A 12286-nucleotide genomic window follows, 5' to 3' on the forward strand; every position below is an offset into this window, starting at 1 on the left:
CTTCAAACAATACAGCTAAGGCTGCCTTTACAATTGTGATCCTCCTGCCTCAGTTTCCCCCAAGACTGAGATTACAGGTATGTGTGACCATGTCTATTTAATGTTCCATTTAACACAGGCAAGTCAGTACTCATTAAAAGCAAGTCAAGAGTCCAGTTGGGGGTGGGGGAGAGTCTGTCTGATGTTCTAGGCCCAGGAATGCTTGGTTGGGTAGATCGGAAGTGTGAGGCCAGTCTGGGCTACACATGCACTCTGTCTCTAATATCCAAATCCCCAGTCTTTTGGAAGAGACTTACACATGCAGATAGTCTCTTGTGTGATTGTGGCTGTGTTCAGCAATCCAGCATGTGTGTGTGTGTGTGTGTGTGTGTGTGTGTGTGTGTGTGTGTGCGCGCGCGCGTGTGTCTGTATCTGTGGGTGTGTCTGTGTGTGTAAGAACCACCGACAGCTTCTGGCTGCTGCCCACTCAGCTCCAATAAAACAGAACCTGGCAGCTTTAATGGAAATAAAAAATGACTCCATTTAAAGGGTTGTATTATCAGGCTTTAGGTTTTAGGTGGGGAAAATAAAAGCACTGATAAGCAGAGCTAGCATAAGCATAAAAAGAGTAATTGCTGAAGGAATCATAAAAACATGAACCCAACAGTTTAAAAACAGATTTTTAAAATGCAAATTAAGTCAAGAAACCTGATGTTTTATACCAAACCTCCAGAAGCCTTAATATAGCTGTGGTATGTTTTGCAGGTCACGATTCCTTCTCGAGGAGACTCCATCTGGACAAGCTGGTGCTCAGGAGCTATGGCGACAAACACAATGCTGATGGAGGATGTCCTTCTATAGATATGTTTCTCTTATTGGCTGATGAATAAAACACTGTCTGGCCAATGAGGCGGGAAGATAGGTGGGACTAGGACAAGGAGAATTCTGGGAAAGGGGAGGCAGAGAAAACCCACCAGAAAGAGTCTCCATGTAGGCCACTAAGGGAGTAACAGGTCTGGACCATGTGGAAATACTTAGATTAATAGAAATGTGTTAATAATTAAGACAGAGTTAGCCAATAAGAAGCCCTAGTTATCGGCCAACGGTTTATAATTAATGTAGCATCTCTGTGTATTCATTTGGAGCAAGGCAGCCATGGAAGCTGGCGGGAAAGAAAAATCCACAACACAAGGCCATGAGCCTCATGGCCAGAGTGGGCACACAGTGAGGCCAGCGGCCCCCTTCCACCACCCCCCCTCCACTGCTAAGGGCACTTGTCTTGTTTTCCACGTGCTTTCAAATTCCTAATACACATTTGCTCATTTTAGATTACTTGATCCTCTTCACAGCCCTGTGAGGTAAGTGACTTGGAATCTTTTGAGGACTCTATAGTGTTCATTACGTGCTTAACCTGGGAGAACAGGGCTGTGCTGGCTCCCAGAACTGAACCTCAAGCAGAAGACGCAAATGAGTGTACAATTAGTCTGTATCCATTGAGAACTCCCAAGCTCAGTTGGCTGTGTGTATTGCTGTGACAGGACAGGTGGATGTGGTGGTGGAATTTATACATGGTCTCTTTGTCCGTGGTGCCCAATGGACAAAGCCCCCCCCCCCACACACACACCATTCTCTGTCTGAGAGCCTGCAAACTTCTTTAGAATGTTCCACTCCATTCTTAGGCTGCAAAATGAGGGAAAGGCAGTGTATGAGGGCAACCCAAGGCACAAATGTCCCTTCAGCCTGACGGCCCATCCAGGGCCTTCCCTGAGCTTTAGAAAATACTTCAGCCTTCAGTGTGTGCCCTGCCCTTCTAGCACCATGTACTCTGAATCTCAGTGGCTAACCTTGGGAGACGGGGTCTCGTCTCCAATGATGTTTCACATTCTACTTTCTTGTCCAGAGAAGGGTGGGTAGTGAGCACATAAGGAAGAGGGGTCTCCATCCCCCACAAGATATCACGGGAGCAGCCTGGAGTTTCCCCCCAAAGCATGGGAGAGGTATCTTTGGTGTTTCCCTTTGGTCCAGGAAGACTTACAGTCCATAAAAATGAGCTGTCTTCCCACATATGTGTGCATATGTCACAAGCAGCATTAACAGTGCCATATTCCAGCAACTAAAGGCTTTTTTTTCCCCTACATTTTAACATTCTGAAATCCAGATGTGCCTCCATTTTTGATAGATGCTACCATTCCACTGGCAGTGTTTTGTTTTGTGTTGTTCCCTTCTACGTGGATTATAAAAGGATGGTGTGCTACAAAGATGAATGGCATCTGCAGTGCGTTGCCCTGTAGTCTTGGCTGCTGATTGTTTACTTATTTTGCTTCAGAAACAGTATATGCTATAGTCACCCAGGCAAACCTCAAACTCAGGATCTTCTTGACTTGGCCTCCCTCATTCTAGAATTAGAGGCCTGTGTCATCATGTGTGTGTGGTGTGATGTGATCAGCGAGGATCATGGCTCTAGCAGAAAGCTACCCCACTGTGGGCACTTTGAAGACTTGTGACCCCTGTCTCTAAACAATCTGAGGCACAGACTCTGTGCCCTGGGGATAAGGGATAGGTAGCAACAGTCTAAGGAAAAGAGGTAGCCTCAACAGCTGGCCTTGGCCAGTCTCATCTCTACTTCCTCTTCCCTGGAATTTTCTCATACCCTTGCTCTCAAGCCCCACCCCCATACTCCCATCGTCTCTCCCCATTACCCCTAGGAAGAAAAATCCTACATGTTCCTGAAGGACCAGTGCAGACTGACCCCTCTGGGGGCCTCTCATAGCCTAGCTGTTCCCCCATGCCAGCTCCCCATTACCTTTACCCCAGTTTGCCACAGCCGCCATTTGCCTGTGACCTGTACCAGGCTGTAGAATCAACTGTGAACACCACCTTCTTCCCTGTTTCAGGACTCGGCACTCAGTGCAATGTCTAGAACCTATTTGTTGAATGGATGTGTAACCTGATCCAGCCTCCATCCCCATGGAAATCCATCCAGACTCAACTTCTGAAGGTCATTACGGTTCAGGCAATTTGCTAATCACAGTTTCTCATTTAAACTTTACAAGACTCTTCAAAGTTGATTCTATTATTTCCCTGCTTTGTAGATTAAGAAGCTAAGGCTGGGAGTGTCCAGTTTCATGACCTGAACAAGGATGACACCAAGGGATAGGCTATCAAGGAAGGGGAAGCTCAACCCTACACAAAGAATAGGCAACTAGGAGTGTCGAGTGCAGGAGAAATTGTCTTCCCCAGGCAAGAGCACAGCAACTGGTTAACCAGAGGGCCAGACCTGAAAACATGTACATACAAGTAACAGCACATGGATTGAACAGATTGGATTTTTACATTTAGGGATACGCACAAGTAAAGAAAAAGAAGCCACAAACTTGAAAGAGAACAAGGAGGTGGGGCACGTGAGAGGTTTAGGGGAGGAAAGGTAAGTGGGAAGCGATGTAACTGTGTTATAATCTCTAAAAAAAATAATTAATTAAAAGTGTCAAATTTCTTGTTCATGGCGGCCAGGAAACAAAGAAAAAAAAAAAGAGTGGAGGAGGGAGGAAGGGAGGGAAGAAAGGAAAGAAGGGGGAGGGAGGGAAGGAAGGGGAGGGAAGGAAGGAAGCAAGCAAGCAAGGAAGGAAGGAAGCACCAATGGGCATGTCCTCTGTTCCCCTTTATTCCATCTGGGTTCCCAATCTAGGTGATGCTGCTGCCCTCATTTAGGGTAGGTTTTCCTCATAGGCTACTGTCTCCCAGAATGTCTTCAGAAAGAACCCAGTAATGGTCTTTACTAATCTTCAAGAAGCTTCACAGCCCAATTAAAATGACAGTCAACATTACCAAGAACAGTCTCACACTCCAACATACCACAACCCTAGCTTTCCAGAGTAATAGCCAGTGTGTTTCTGCTCTTCTCTCCTGGTACTGGATGCCCAGCATGCAAACCAGGGTACACAACCAAGGGAGAGGATGCTAAATACCTTTTATATCTACAAATTCTTCCATTTCAGGTTCTTTTCCTTCATCTTTCTCATCGCCTGGAGCCAAGACTAGGATGAGAAATTGTATAATAAGTCCATGAAAAGGTTCTCGTCCACTAGGGACCCAGGGACAGTGAGGGAGGGGCACGGTCAGTCTGACTATACCATCATCTTCATCTCTCTGAGCTGGACTCTCCTTCAAGGCCTCCACCATGGCTGCATTGTAAATGTGCTCTGGATCCTGGAGATAAAACAGAATTACCTCTGAAAGTGCAATGGCAGACTTCTCCCAGGCGGGAAGTCATGAGGAAAGGCTCTTAGTCCCACTCATGGGTGGGCACGCAGTTACCTTGAATTGCAATCCTCGGAGGTTGTGAATCAGCTTTGCATAGCGCCCCCTCTCTTCCATCAACTCCTTGTGGGTGCCCTTTTCACAAATCTCTCCATCTTCTAACAAAATGACCTCATCACAAGACTCCAGGAACTGCAGAAACAGTACAGTGATCCACAATGGCACTGCCTCGGTAAGAGCAGAAAGACCGCATGCCAAACATACGTCCAGCTCTCCCAGGTACATTGAGTTAATGGAGTTTTCAATCCCAGCATTATTGGCATTAGAGGGCAAATAATTCCTTGTCTGTGGGGGCTGTCCTGTGCATTGTAGGCTTTTTCAGTCTCTTTGGTCTTTACCCACCAGGAGAAGGCCTTCCCCTAGTGTGACAAGCAAATGTCTTTGAGCATTTCCAAATGCCCCCAGGGGATCCCAGTTAAGAACCACTGAGCTAGCCCAATCTCTTGAGTACAGAAGCTGGACTCTGGCTGCCACAATGAAGCAATTGAACCTTCCTTTCCTTCTTCTCTCTGAATGAGTTACCCTACTAAGAAATCTGATTGACCATTTAGAGGCCATGGTTTGGTAAAGATAGAAAATGTGATCTCAGCTTTGCCAGAAGCCCCACCCCACTGAGCCCAGGGGATAGAAACCACACCACAGGCCACATGCACTCCCACCAGCTTTCACATTACAATAACTGTATGTACAATATTCTGCTTTCCATTTTACCCAAAACATTTCTGCTTTTCTGATTCTGGGACCCATGTCAGTCCTGTGATTAAAGATTTCTGCTAAGAGGGACCCTCTTTTATTTTTGAAGAAGAAAGAGCACTTCCCAATTGGACCCACCCATCAAAGGGCAGAAAGCCCCATCCTAGAGGCAGGCAAGATGCTGCAAGCCTGGGAACAGTTCCACCTGAAGAAGCCAGGGCCAAAGTTCCTGCTTTGCCCTTGCACACTATTCCAAAGCCCACTTGGCTGCATTTGATTCAGATCCTGGAAGCAGGACGGTTGTACTACTGATGGGGTATGTGGTGCCCAAATGATTCAGCCAGAGTGGTTCTAACAGCTTGGGTACTTCTAGCCTCTAAGTGTCCCTATCTGAGACTCATCCCCCTCCCCAGGCAGCACAAGCAGAAATGTGACTGTTAGTGCCCAGCAGAGACACCTTCTGACAGAAGACAAACTTGTACTTCACACATCACCTTCTAAAGTTTCACAGCCTGATCTCACATCTTACCTCTCTTGCACCTCCAGGGCAAGAAAGCTTGCAGCTTGGCTGAGCCACCGATTTTCCAGATAAGGAAAGGAAGCACTTAGGGCCTGTTACAATCCGCAGGCTTTTCTACCTGTATGGGGTCCACCGCCCAAACCTGGAAAGGCCCAGCAAAGGTTCCTCCTGCCAGCAAGCCCTCAGTTCACTCCAGTGGCATGGGTAGCTTTGCTCGGCCATGCTCTGCAAACGCTTAGGAATGTGAGCCCTGAACAGATACCATCTGACTACCAGCCTCACTTTGTTTCCCCAAGTACACGGATGAGTGACTGTCCTGACCAGCTACTCCAGTGCATCTGAGGTCAAAGCAGCTAAGAAATGTTCTGGAAAGCCCCAGGGCTACAGTTAGAGGCTTCCTCCCCTCCCCCACAAAGAATGGGATGATGATCACACCAAGATTATAGTGCCACCTGGTGGCCTCCCTTTTCCAACAAGTAAAAAAAGTGAGCTAAAATGACCTTGGCGAGGTATGCTGCTGGAGAACCTGGGAAAACACTAGCTTGCCTAAGAGCATACCCCTAGCTAGTTAGTGTCCAAGATGGCTATGTTTTACCCTCCGTGATGGCTCCTGGAGGGACAGCTCCATCTCACACCCATCCAGACAAAGGCATCAAAATCCATGACAGAGGACTCCTCAGGAAGACAGCCTTCCCAAGGCAGGCTATTGACAAGCACAATGTTCACAAGCCAAAGCCTGGTAACCAAACTCAGGACTCTGGCTAGGCCAGAGACCATTTCTAGATGGAACTAGGCAGCCTTCTCCTCTACCTTGGCCCTGGCTTGCAAAGGACCTAAGCGTTCTTGTCCAACTAGCCCGACTCGGGGTTAACTACAGTGGTGGCATACCCGCTGTAGGAACCAGACACCCACATGTGCAAAATTTGAATGCTTAAAGCTTATTGTGGGGAGGCTCCAGAACAGCTGGGTTTCCTGGGTCCTTGAGAAGCACCACTGTCTTTGGGGTGGTCCTCCTGGCCCCGGCCAGAAGGTCCTAGCATACTGACTGCGGGGTCCTATAAACTTCATTTGCTGCTTAACTCTCCCACCAGCTCAGCTTCCCCTTCACTGAAAAACAATGAGACCTGCCTCCTGCCCCCAGATAGGTCTGCTGGACAAGAAGACAGGGCTTCTGCACCCTTGCCCCCATGGGCCATCTCCCAATGCCGGTGGGGTGAGTCCTACACTGGGGCACACACACAGGCACATGCACACACTCATGCATGCACTTACACACTCACACAATGTATCTCTGGGACTTACTATAGAAAAGTAGGGAGAGACAGCATGAGAGGGGAGCCCTGGATTATCTTGGGTAAAGAAGGAGGCCCTAGATACACATCCAAGTGTTCTGAACCTGTATGTGGGAGAGATGCAACAAGGTCTATGATCATACAACCTAATTCTCCATTTTCTCCCAACATAAGCCCCATCATTTGGACCCTAGCCCTGGCCTCCAGAGCCTTTCCTGGGTGGGGGGAAGATTAAGGTGCCTGGGACCCTCATCACAGGACCCCATGACTTTCTGGATGAGGAAAGAAAGCAGAGTTTCTACCATCCCCAGACAAAGAACCCCTGACCTCAGGTCCATCCAGTCCCTAGAGGAGAAAGGGTGGGGCCTGAATTGTCCCTGCCTGGCTCCTCTTGACACCAATGGCCCAGCTCTCTGAGCCAACCGATCCTGGAGAATCTACTTTGTGGTGGATGAACAATCGATCCTGTCCCCAGTGACCCCAAGGCCTAGGCCAGTGGATGTCAAACACAGAGACAAGCAGGCAGCGGTGCCTGGAAGCGAGTGTGGCTGCAGGACGCACCAGTGCCTCCTCCATTCCCTGCCCTCTCATCCCCTGTCCAGGTAAGGTCAGTTTCAGGTGGGGAAGGCATTTGTAGGCAGAAGAGGAGTCTCTATGAGCATGGCCTGCACTCATCCCCAGACCTCATGGACCCTCCATGTCCCTGTCACCTGCAACTGGTGGGTAACCAGGACAACGGTCTTTCCCTTGAGTGTCTTCTTGATGCACTCCTCAAAGACAAGCTTCCCCACGTGGGCATCCACAGCTGAGAGTGGGTCGTCCAGCAGGTACAGTTGACGGTTGGCGTACACAGCACGGGCCAGGCTGATCCTCTGCCTCTGTCCCCCAGAGAGGTTGACACCCCGCTCACCAATCTGTAGACAGGAATAATGGCACAGCCCATCATTAAGTTCATCTGCCACCCTCTAGTTCTTGTACACCAAGAGCTTCCTAACGTTCCCTGGGTCTCAGGGAGAAGGCACACTGGCTGATTGCCTCTGCACACAAGCTCCTCCACCCCTCACACTGGACAGTGGTGACTGCAAGAACTCCATCTCCCTCACCCCATTGAAGCACAGTGCCCACTGTGATGGGACGCATCTGAGCGAGGGGAGACTACTGGATAAAGGGCTCCTGCTTCCCAGTGCATAGTCCACTGTTTATTGACTGATAACACAAAGGAGGTTTTTTTTTGTTTTGTTTTGTTTTGTTTTTGTTGTTGTTGTTGTTTGTTTTTTTAAAGCAAAGAACTCTAGAGGAATGGATAATGAAAAGCAGGCAAAGTGTCTGGGAGATGGACCAGGGACCCCTATGTTCACTTCCTTGTATGTAACTGTATGCACTATGAAGACAAGACACATGCTATCTTGCTCACCATCAATCTCTAAGACCCAGCACCTGATCTGAAGCATGGATTAGAAGCTCAGTAAACATTTGCTGCAAGGTGAAAAGCCTAGGTCATGTTTTTCTAGGAATCCCATCCTCCTGAGCCCGGAGTGAATCCCACTGTCCTCAGGTGCCCAGGTACCAAGTCCGATGCTAGAAGAGAAGAGACCTATGAACCAGGAGCTCACATTTTAGCAGGGAGCACTAGCCACACAAAAACAGCAGCCGACATATTCACCAAGACAAGAGACATTAATTACAGCACTTGCTGACAAACTGCTGCTGACTGTGGACTCCAGGGTCTTCCTCAGTGAAGCTGGGCTAGATCCTGAAAGACTAGGAGGTGGACAGACACTTTGGCTGGCTGACAGAGGTGCAGAGACACAACGTGGAAGAAGTCAGGGCCACATGTACATTCAGAAAGGCCAGCCACTCCTGACGGGCAGAGTGAGAGACTAGAAGAGCCAGTTCTCTGAGAAGGCACTGTGGGAAAGCTTGCCTTAGAGACCTGGTATGATCGGGAGAGAGAGGAGGGGGACACAAGGGCTCTGGATCACCCGAGTCAGCCGAATACAGGACAGTCAGCCTAGGGGCAAGGTCTGAAGGTGACTCAGCATTCCTGGGCTGCATGGAGACAGGGAACAAAAAGGAGCTCTGAGACTCCCAAGTATGAGGCACACTCTGGACCACTGATTTGAAGAAAGAGCTGGACCTTGAGTTTAGGCAGCAGTTGTCCAGGAACCCTTCCTGAGATGATGGAAAATTTGGAAGTTGGCTGTGGAAGCAACCATGATGAGTCAAACAAAGTAGGCTTGGGTCCCCCTCCACTTGGTGGACCCCAAAGAAGAATTCTTGATAGGCAGAGACTGGACTTTGGCAGCATTTCCTTGGGACTTTCTGCCTCTGAAACATGTAGCTATAAATCCAGAGTCAGCTGGGCAGAAGGGACTCAGCTCTGCTCACCTCAGTCAGGTCTCCATAAGGGAGGCTGTTCAAGTCCTTCTGGAGACCACAGACATGAACCGTGTGCTGATACCTGTGGGCATAGAGGTCAGAATGGTAAGGCTAGCATGCAGCACTGCTGCCTCGCTGCTCCTGGAGGAACCACTGCTGTTGAGAGGACAGGAGGAAGATCGTGCTGCTGCTTTGCTCAAGTCTCTCAGGCAAGTTGCCTTGTCCCAAGGGCAGTGTCTCCTTGGCCCCTGGCGTCTTCCCTTGACTCGGGGTTGGTCCCTCCTCTTACAGGGTTCCTGTCATGCAGGGAAAATGACACCACTGACTATGAAATCCTGGGGTTGCCATCTGATATCATTGCTCTTTGAGTCAGAGAAGGGAATCATGATGTGGTTGCTGAAGATGATGTCTAGAAGGACCCAGGGACGAATCAAAGCCATGAATGGAAGAGGGCATATATGTGGTGGAGCAGCATGGGGTTATGGGATCACAAAGCCAACCCTGACATTCTTGATTAACTCCTTCTGCTCCGTAAAACTGCTCTGTCCACACATCATCACGTTGGAGAGACGATGTCACTTCACGGGGGAAAAAGGAAGAGTGGGAAGTGGACCCTAGCGCTGGGGCTTCCAAGACTGTTGTGCTCCTTAGTATCACCCATTCTCAGATTGGAGTTCAGACTTATGAGGAATTGCTAGTTCTGCACAGTCTAGTTGCTGGGCAAATAGCTCATCTTACTGGGCACACTCCCACTCAGCCTAGGTAGGTGCTACCTCTTAGGGCTCCTGGCCACATAGTCTAGTGAGGTCTGAGGTCCCACAGTAGGGGAGAAGGTGACACCCCACTGCTTCTACTTTCTCTGAATCTCCCCCATGGTGAACTGCCCCCAAGTCACCCCAGTGACCCATAGCCTCAGAATCCCTCCACTGTCTTGAATGGCTGGCATACCAAGTGACATTTGCATTTGTGCACCATCCAAGCAGCTACTGGACCCCACATTGAGCCAGAGACTTTTGCCCCACTTGTCAAGCTGCATGCCTCTACTAAGGATGATTGGAAACTACATTATTAGCTGATAGCAGCTTTTACCACAAACAGAGCTGTTCCACCATGCCTCTCTTGCCTTGGTGGACCAAAACAAGTCTTCCTCCACTAAGTTGCTCCTGCCCTGACATCTGTCACACAACACTAATGTGACTCATACATGAGGAGCAATATCTGCATTCCTTGTGTTGCCCTGCACATGGCAGGCATTTGGTGAATACTTGCTATCTTCACCTCCTTATTGATAAATTAAGTAACCATGGAAAGCAAAGGCATTCCAGAGAGGGATGGTATAGGGATGGGCAAAAGGGGTGTGGCCATGAGACATGGAGCAGAGAAGTTTGGCTCATGCCAAGGACTCCCATCACTGATCAGAACTTCCTGTCATATGTGAACCTTCTGTTGGGACATCACAGCCAGGGAAAGAGGAGAGCCACAGACTTCCTGCTGGGAATAAACTTGCTGACCAATGCCAGCCCATAGAGTATGGAGTCTGTGAGCTCAGATAATAAAAGAAGCCCAAACTGCAACTGGATTCCTAAGTCTGACTCTTCCTAATTCAGTCCTGTGGTGTCTGAGGATGCTTTTGAGTGACCCTGCTGTCAGGCAACCTCAATGGAAACAAATGATGCTGGATCCTGGGGCCCAAAGTCCAAGACTCAAGCTTTGTTAGCAGTCAACTCACTGCTCTGAACTTCAGCTCCCCCATCAGTGAAATGGGATAGAATGCCTGGATCTCCTTATACAAGTTGTATGGGACTCATCTTAGGTAAGCAGACCTAGGAGGACATCACTTCCCAGAGCTTAAATAAAATGAGCCAGCAATATTAAAGATCTATAACAGGAAATTTGATTTTATGTTATTGGACCATTTGAGGACACTAACAACAATATACCTTGGTAGTGGCCATGTGAATTAATCATGTCAGGACTGACTAATTGCATGCCTTCTGTTCATGATCCCATGCAAAGTTTTAGCAACTTAGCCTAAATCAAAATTGCAAGACTCATTTTCCTCCAGCTAGAGAACATATGCCCTGTTACAGAGAACCTCAGAGCATATGGGACTCTGCCCTGGGAATGAAGTGACAACTGAGTCCTCTTCTTGGCATGCCATGTGGTCACAGGTCTGCAGAACAACGTGCTTCCTCTGAACTCCTGGGTCAGAAAAAGAAAATCCATCTCCCGGGAGGATCAATGCTCCTTTAAAAAAAAATCCACTCAGTAACCATCCCTAGAGGCATCAGCATCTTAAGCAAGGTACACCAACTACCACAGCACTGGAAACATCCCAAGTTAATACCTTTGGTGATTGTACTTCTCTCCAAACAGTATGTTCTCCCTCACATTCCCATGGAAAATCCATGCTTGCTGAGAAACATAAGCCAAAGGTCCATTGACAGCCACGACCCCTTTTTGTAACTGCATCTAGAGCAAAAGTAAGGGAGAAAACCTTAGAAGACACATCCCAGGTCTCTCCCAGACGCCACCCTCTTATTGCATGAGCATTAGTCACACGGATATAAAGGGGTTGACAGATCCACACCCTGTAAGTCCAATTGTGCAGTTGAGAGCTCTAGATGGGACACTTGCGAGGACTAGACAGGTCATTTAGAGAACAGGTAGTAATGAGTCCTGCTGCCAGCTGGAGGGCACAGCCTAAACCGATCTCACCTCTGGGCCCACTACTGCAAGATGCCTTAATGATTCGTAACAAGACCCCACCCCTTCCACCAGGTGTGCTGAAATGAATCCAACTCTCCCTAGAGAAAAGTACAGCCTCCCCCCTTGGGGGTGGAGCCTCTGGCATGCCCCACTACAAAAAAGTAGCTCTGACTCAGTTACGCAGTTATAACCACGCAAGAATTCAGGCCTTATGGGGCCAGAATTCTTTCTTTTTTTCAAAAAGAGTGGGAAACACAGTTTCATGTGGAACTTTGGGACCTTGATAACACTGAGCAATCCAATTAGAAAACATGTGAGTCCCAGTTTGTGATACTGGGTATACGTAGGCACTTAAACTGACCCCACAATGTATGCTTCTGATAGATAATGGTAGACA

The 12286-nt window shown here is 48.5% G+C and overlaps 1 protein-coding gene across 1 annotated transcript in view; it reads right to left on the reverse strand.

Moving 5' to 3' along the window:
- Window positions 1-12286, reverse strand: part of Abcc12 (ATP binding cassette subfamily C member 12) — a 63277-nt gene that overhangs the window by 25403 nt on the left and 25588 nt on the right. Inside the window, exons 12-18 of the mRNA XM_051195051.1 lie at window positions 11528-11652; window positions 9190-9262; window positions 7512-7715; window positions 4294-4428; window positions 4110-4185; window positions 3945-4013; window positions 707-796 (exon numbers count right to left, since the gene is read on the reverse strand). Coding sequence (XP_051051008.1) covers window positions 707-796; window positions 3945-4013; window positions 4110-4185; window positions 4294-4428; window positions 7512-7715; window positions 9190-9262; window positions 11528-11652 — 772 coding nt within the window. The remainder of the gene's footprint in view (window positions 1-706; window positions 797-3944; window positions 4014-4109; window positions 4186-4293; window positions 4429-7511; window positions 7716-9189; window positions 9263-11527; window positions 11653-12286) is intronic.

This window comes from Phodopus roborovskii, unplaced genomic scaffold, assembly GCF_943737965.1.
Source record: "Phodopus roborovskii unplaced genomic scaffold, PHOROB, whole genome shotgun sequence".
In the NCBI taxonomy this organism is placed as follows: domain Eukaryota; kingdom Metazoa; phylum Chordata; class Mammalia; order Rodentia; family Cricetidae; genus Phodopus; species Phodopus roborovskii.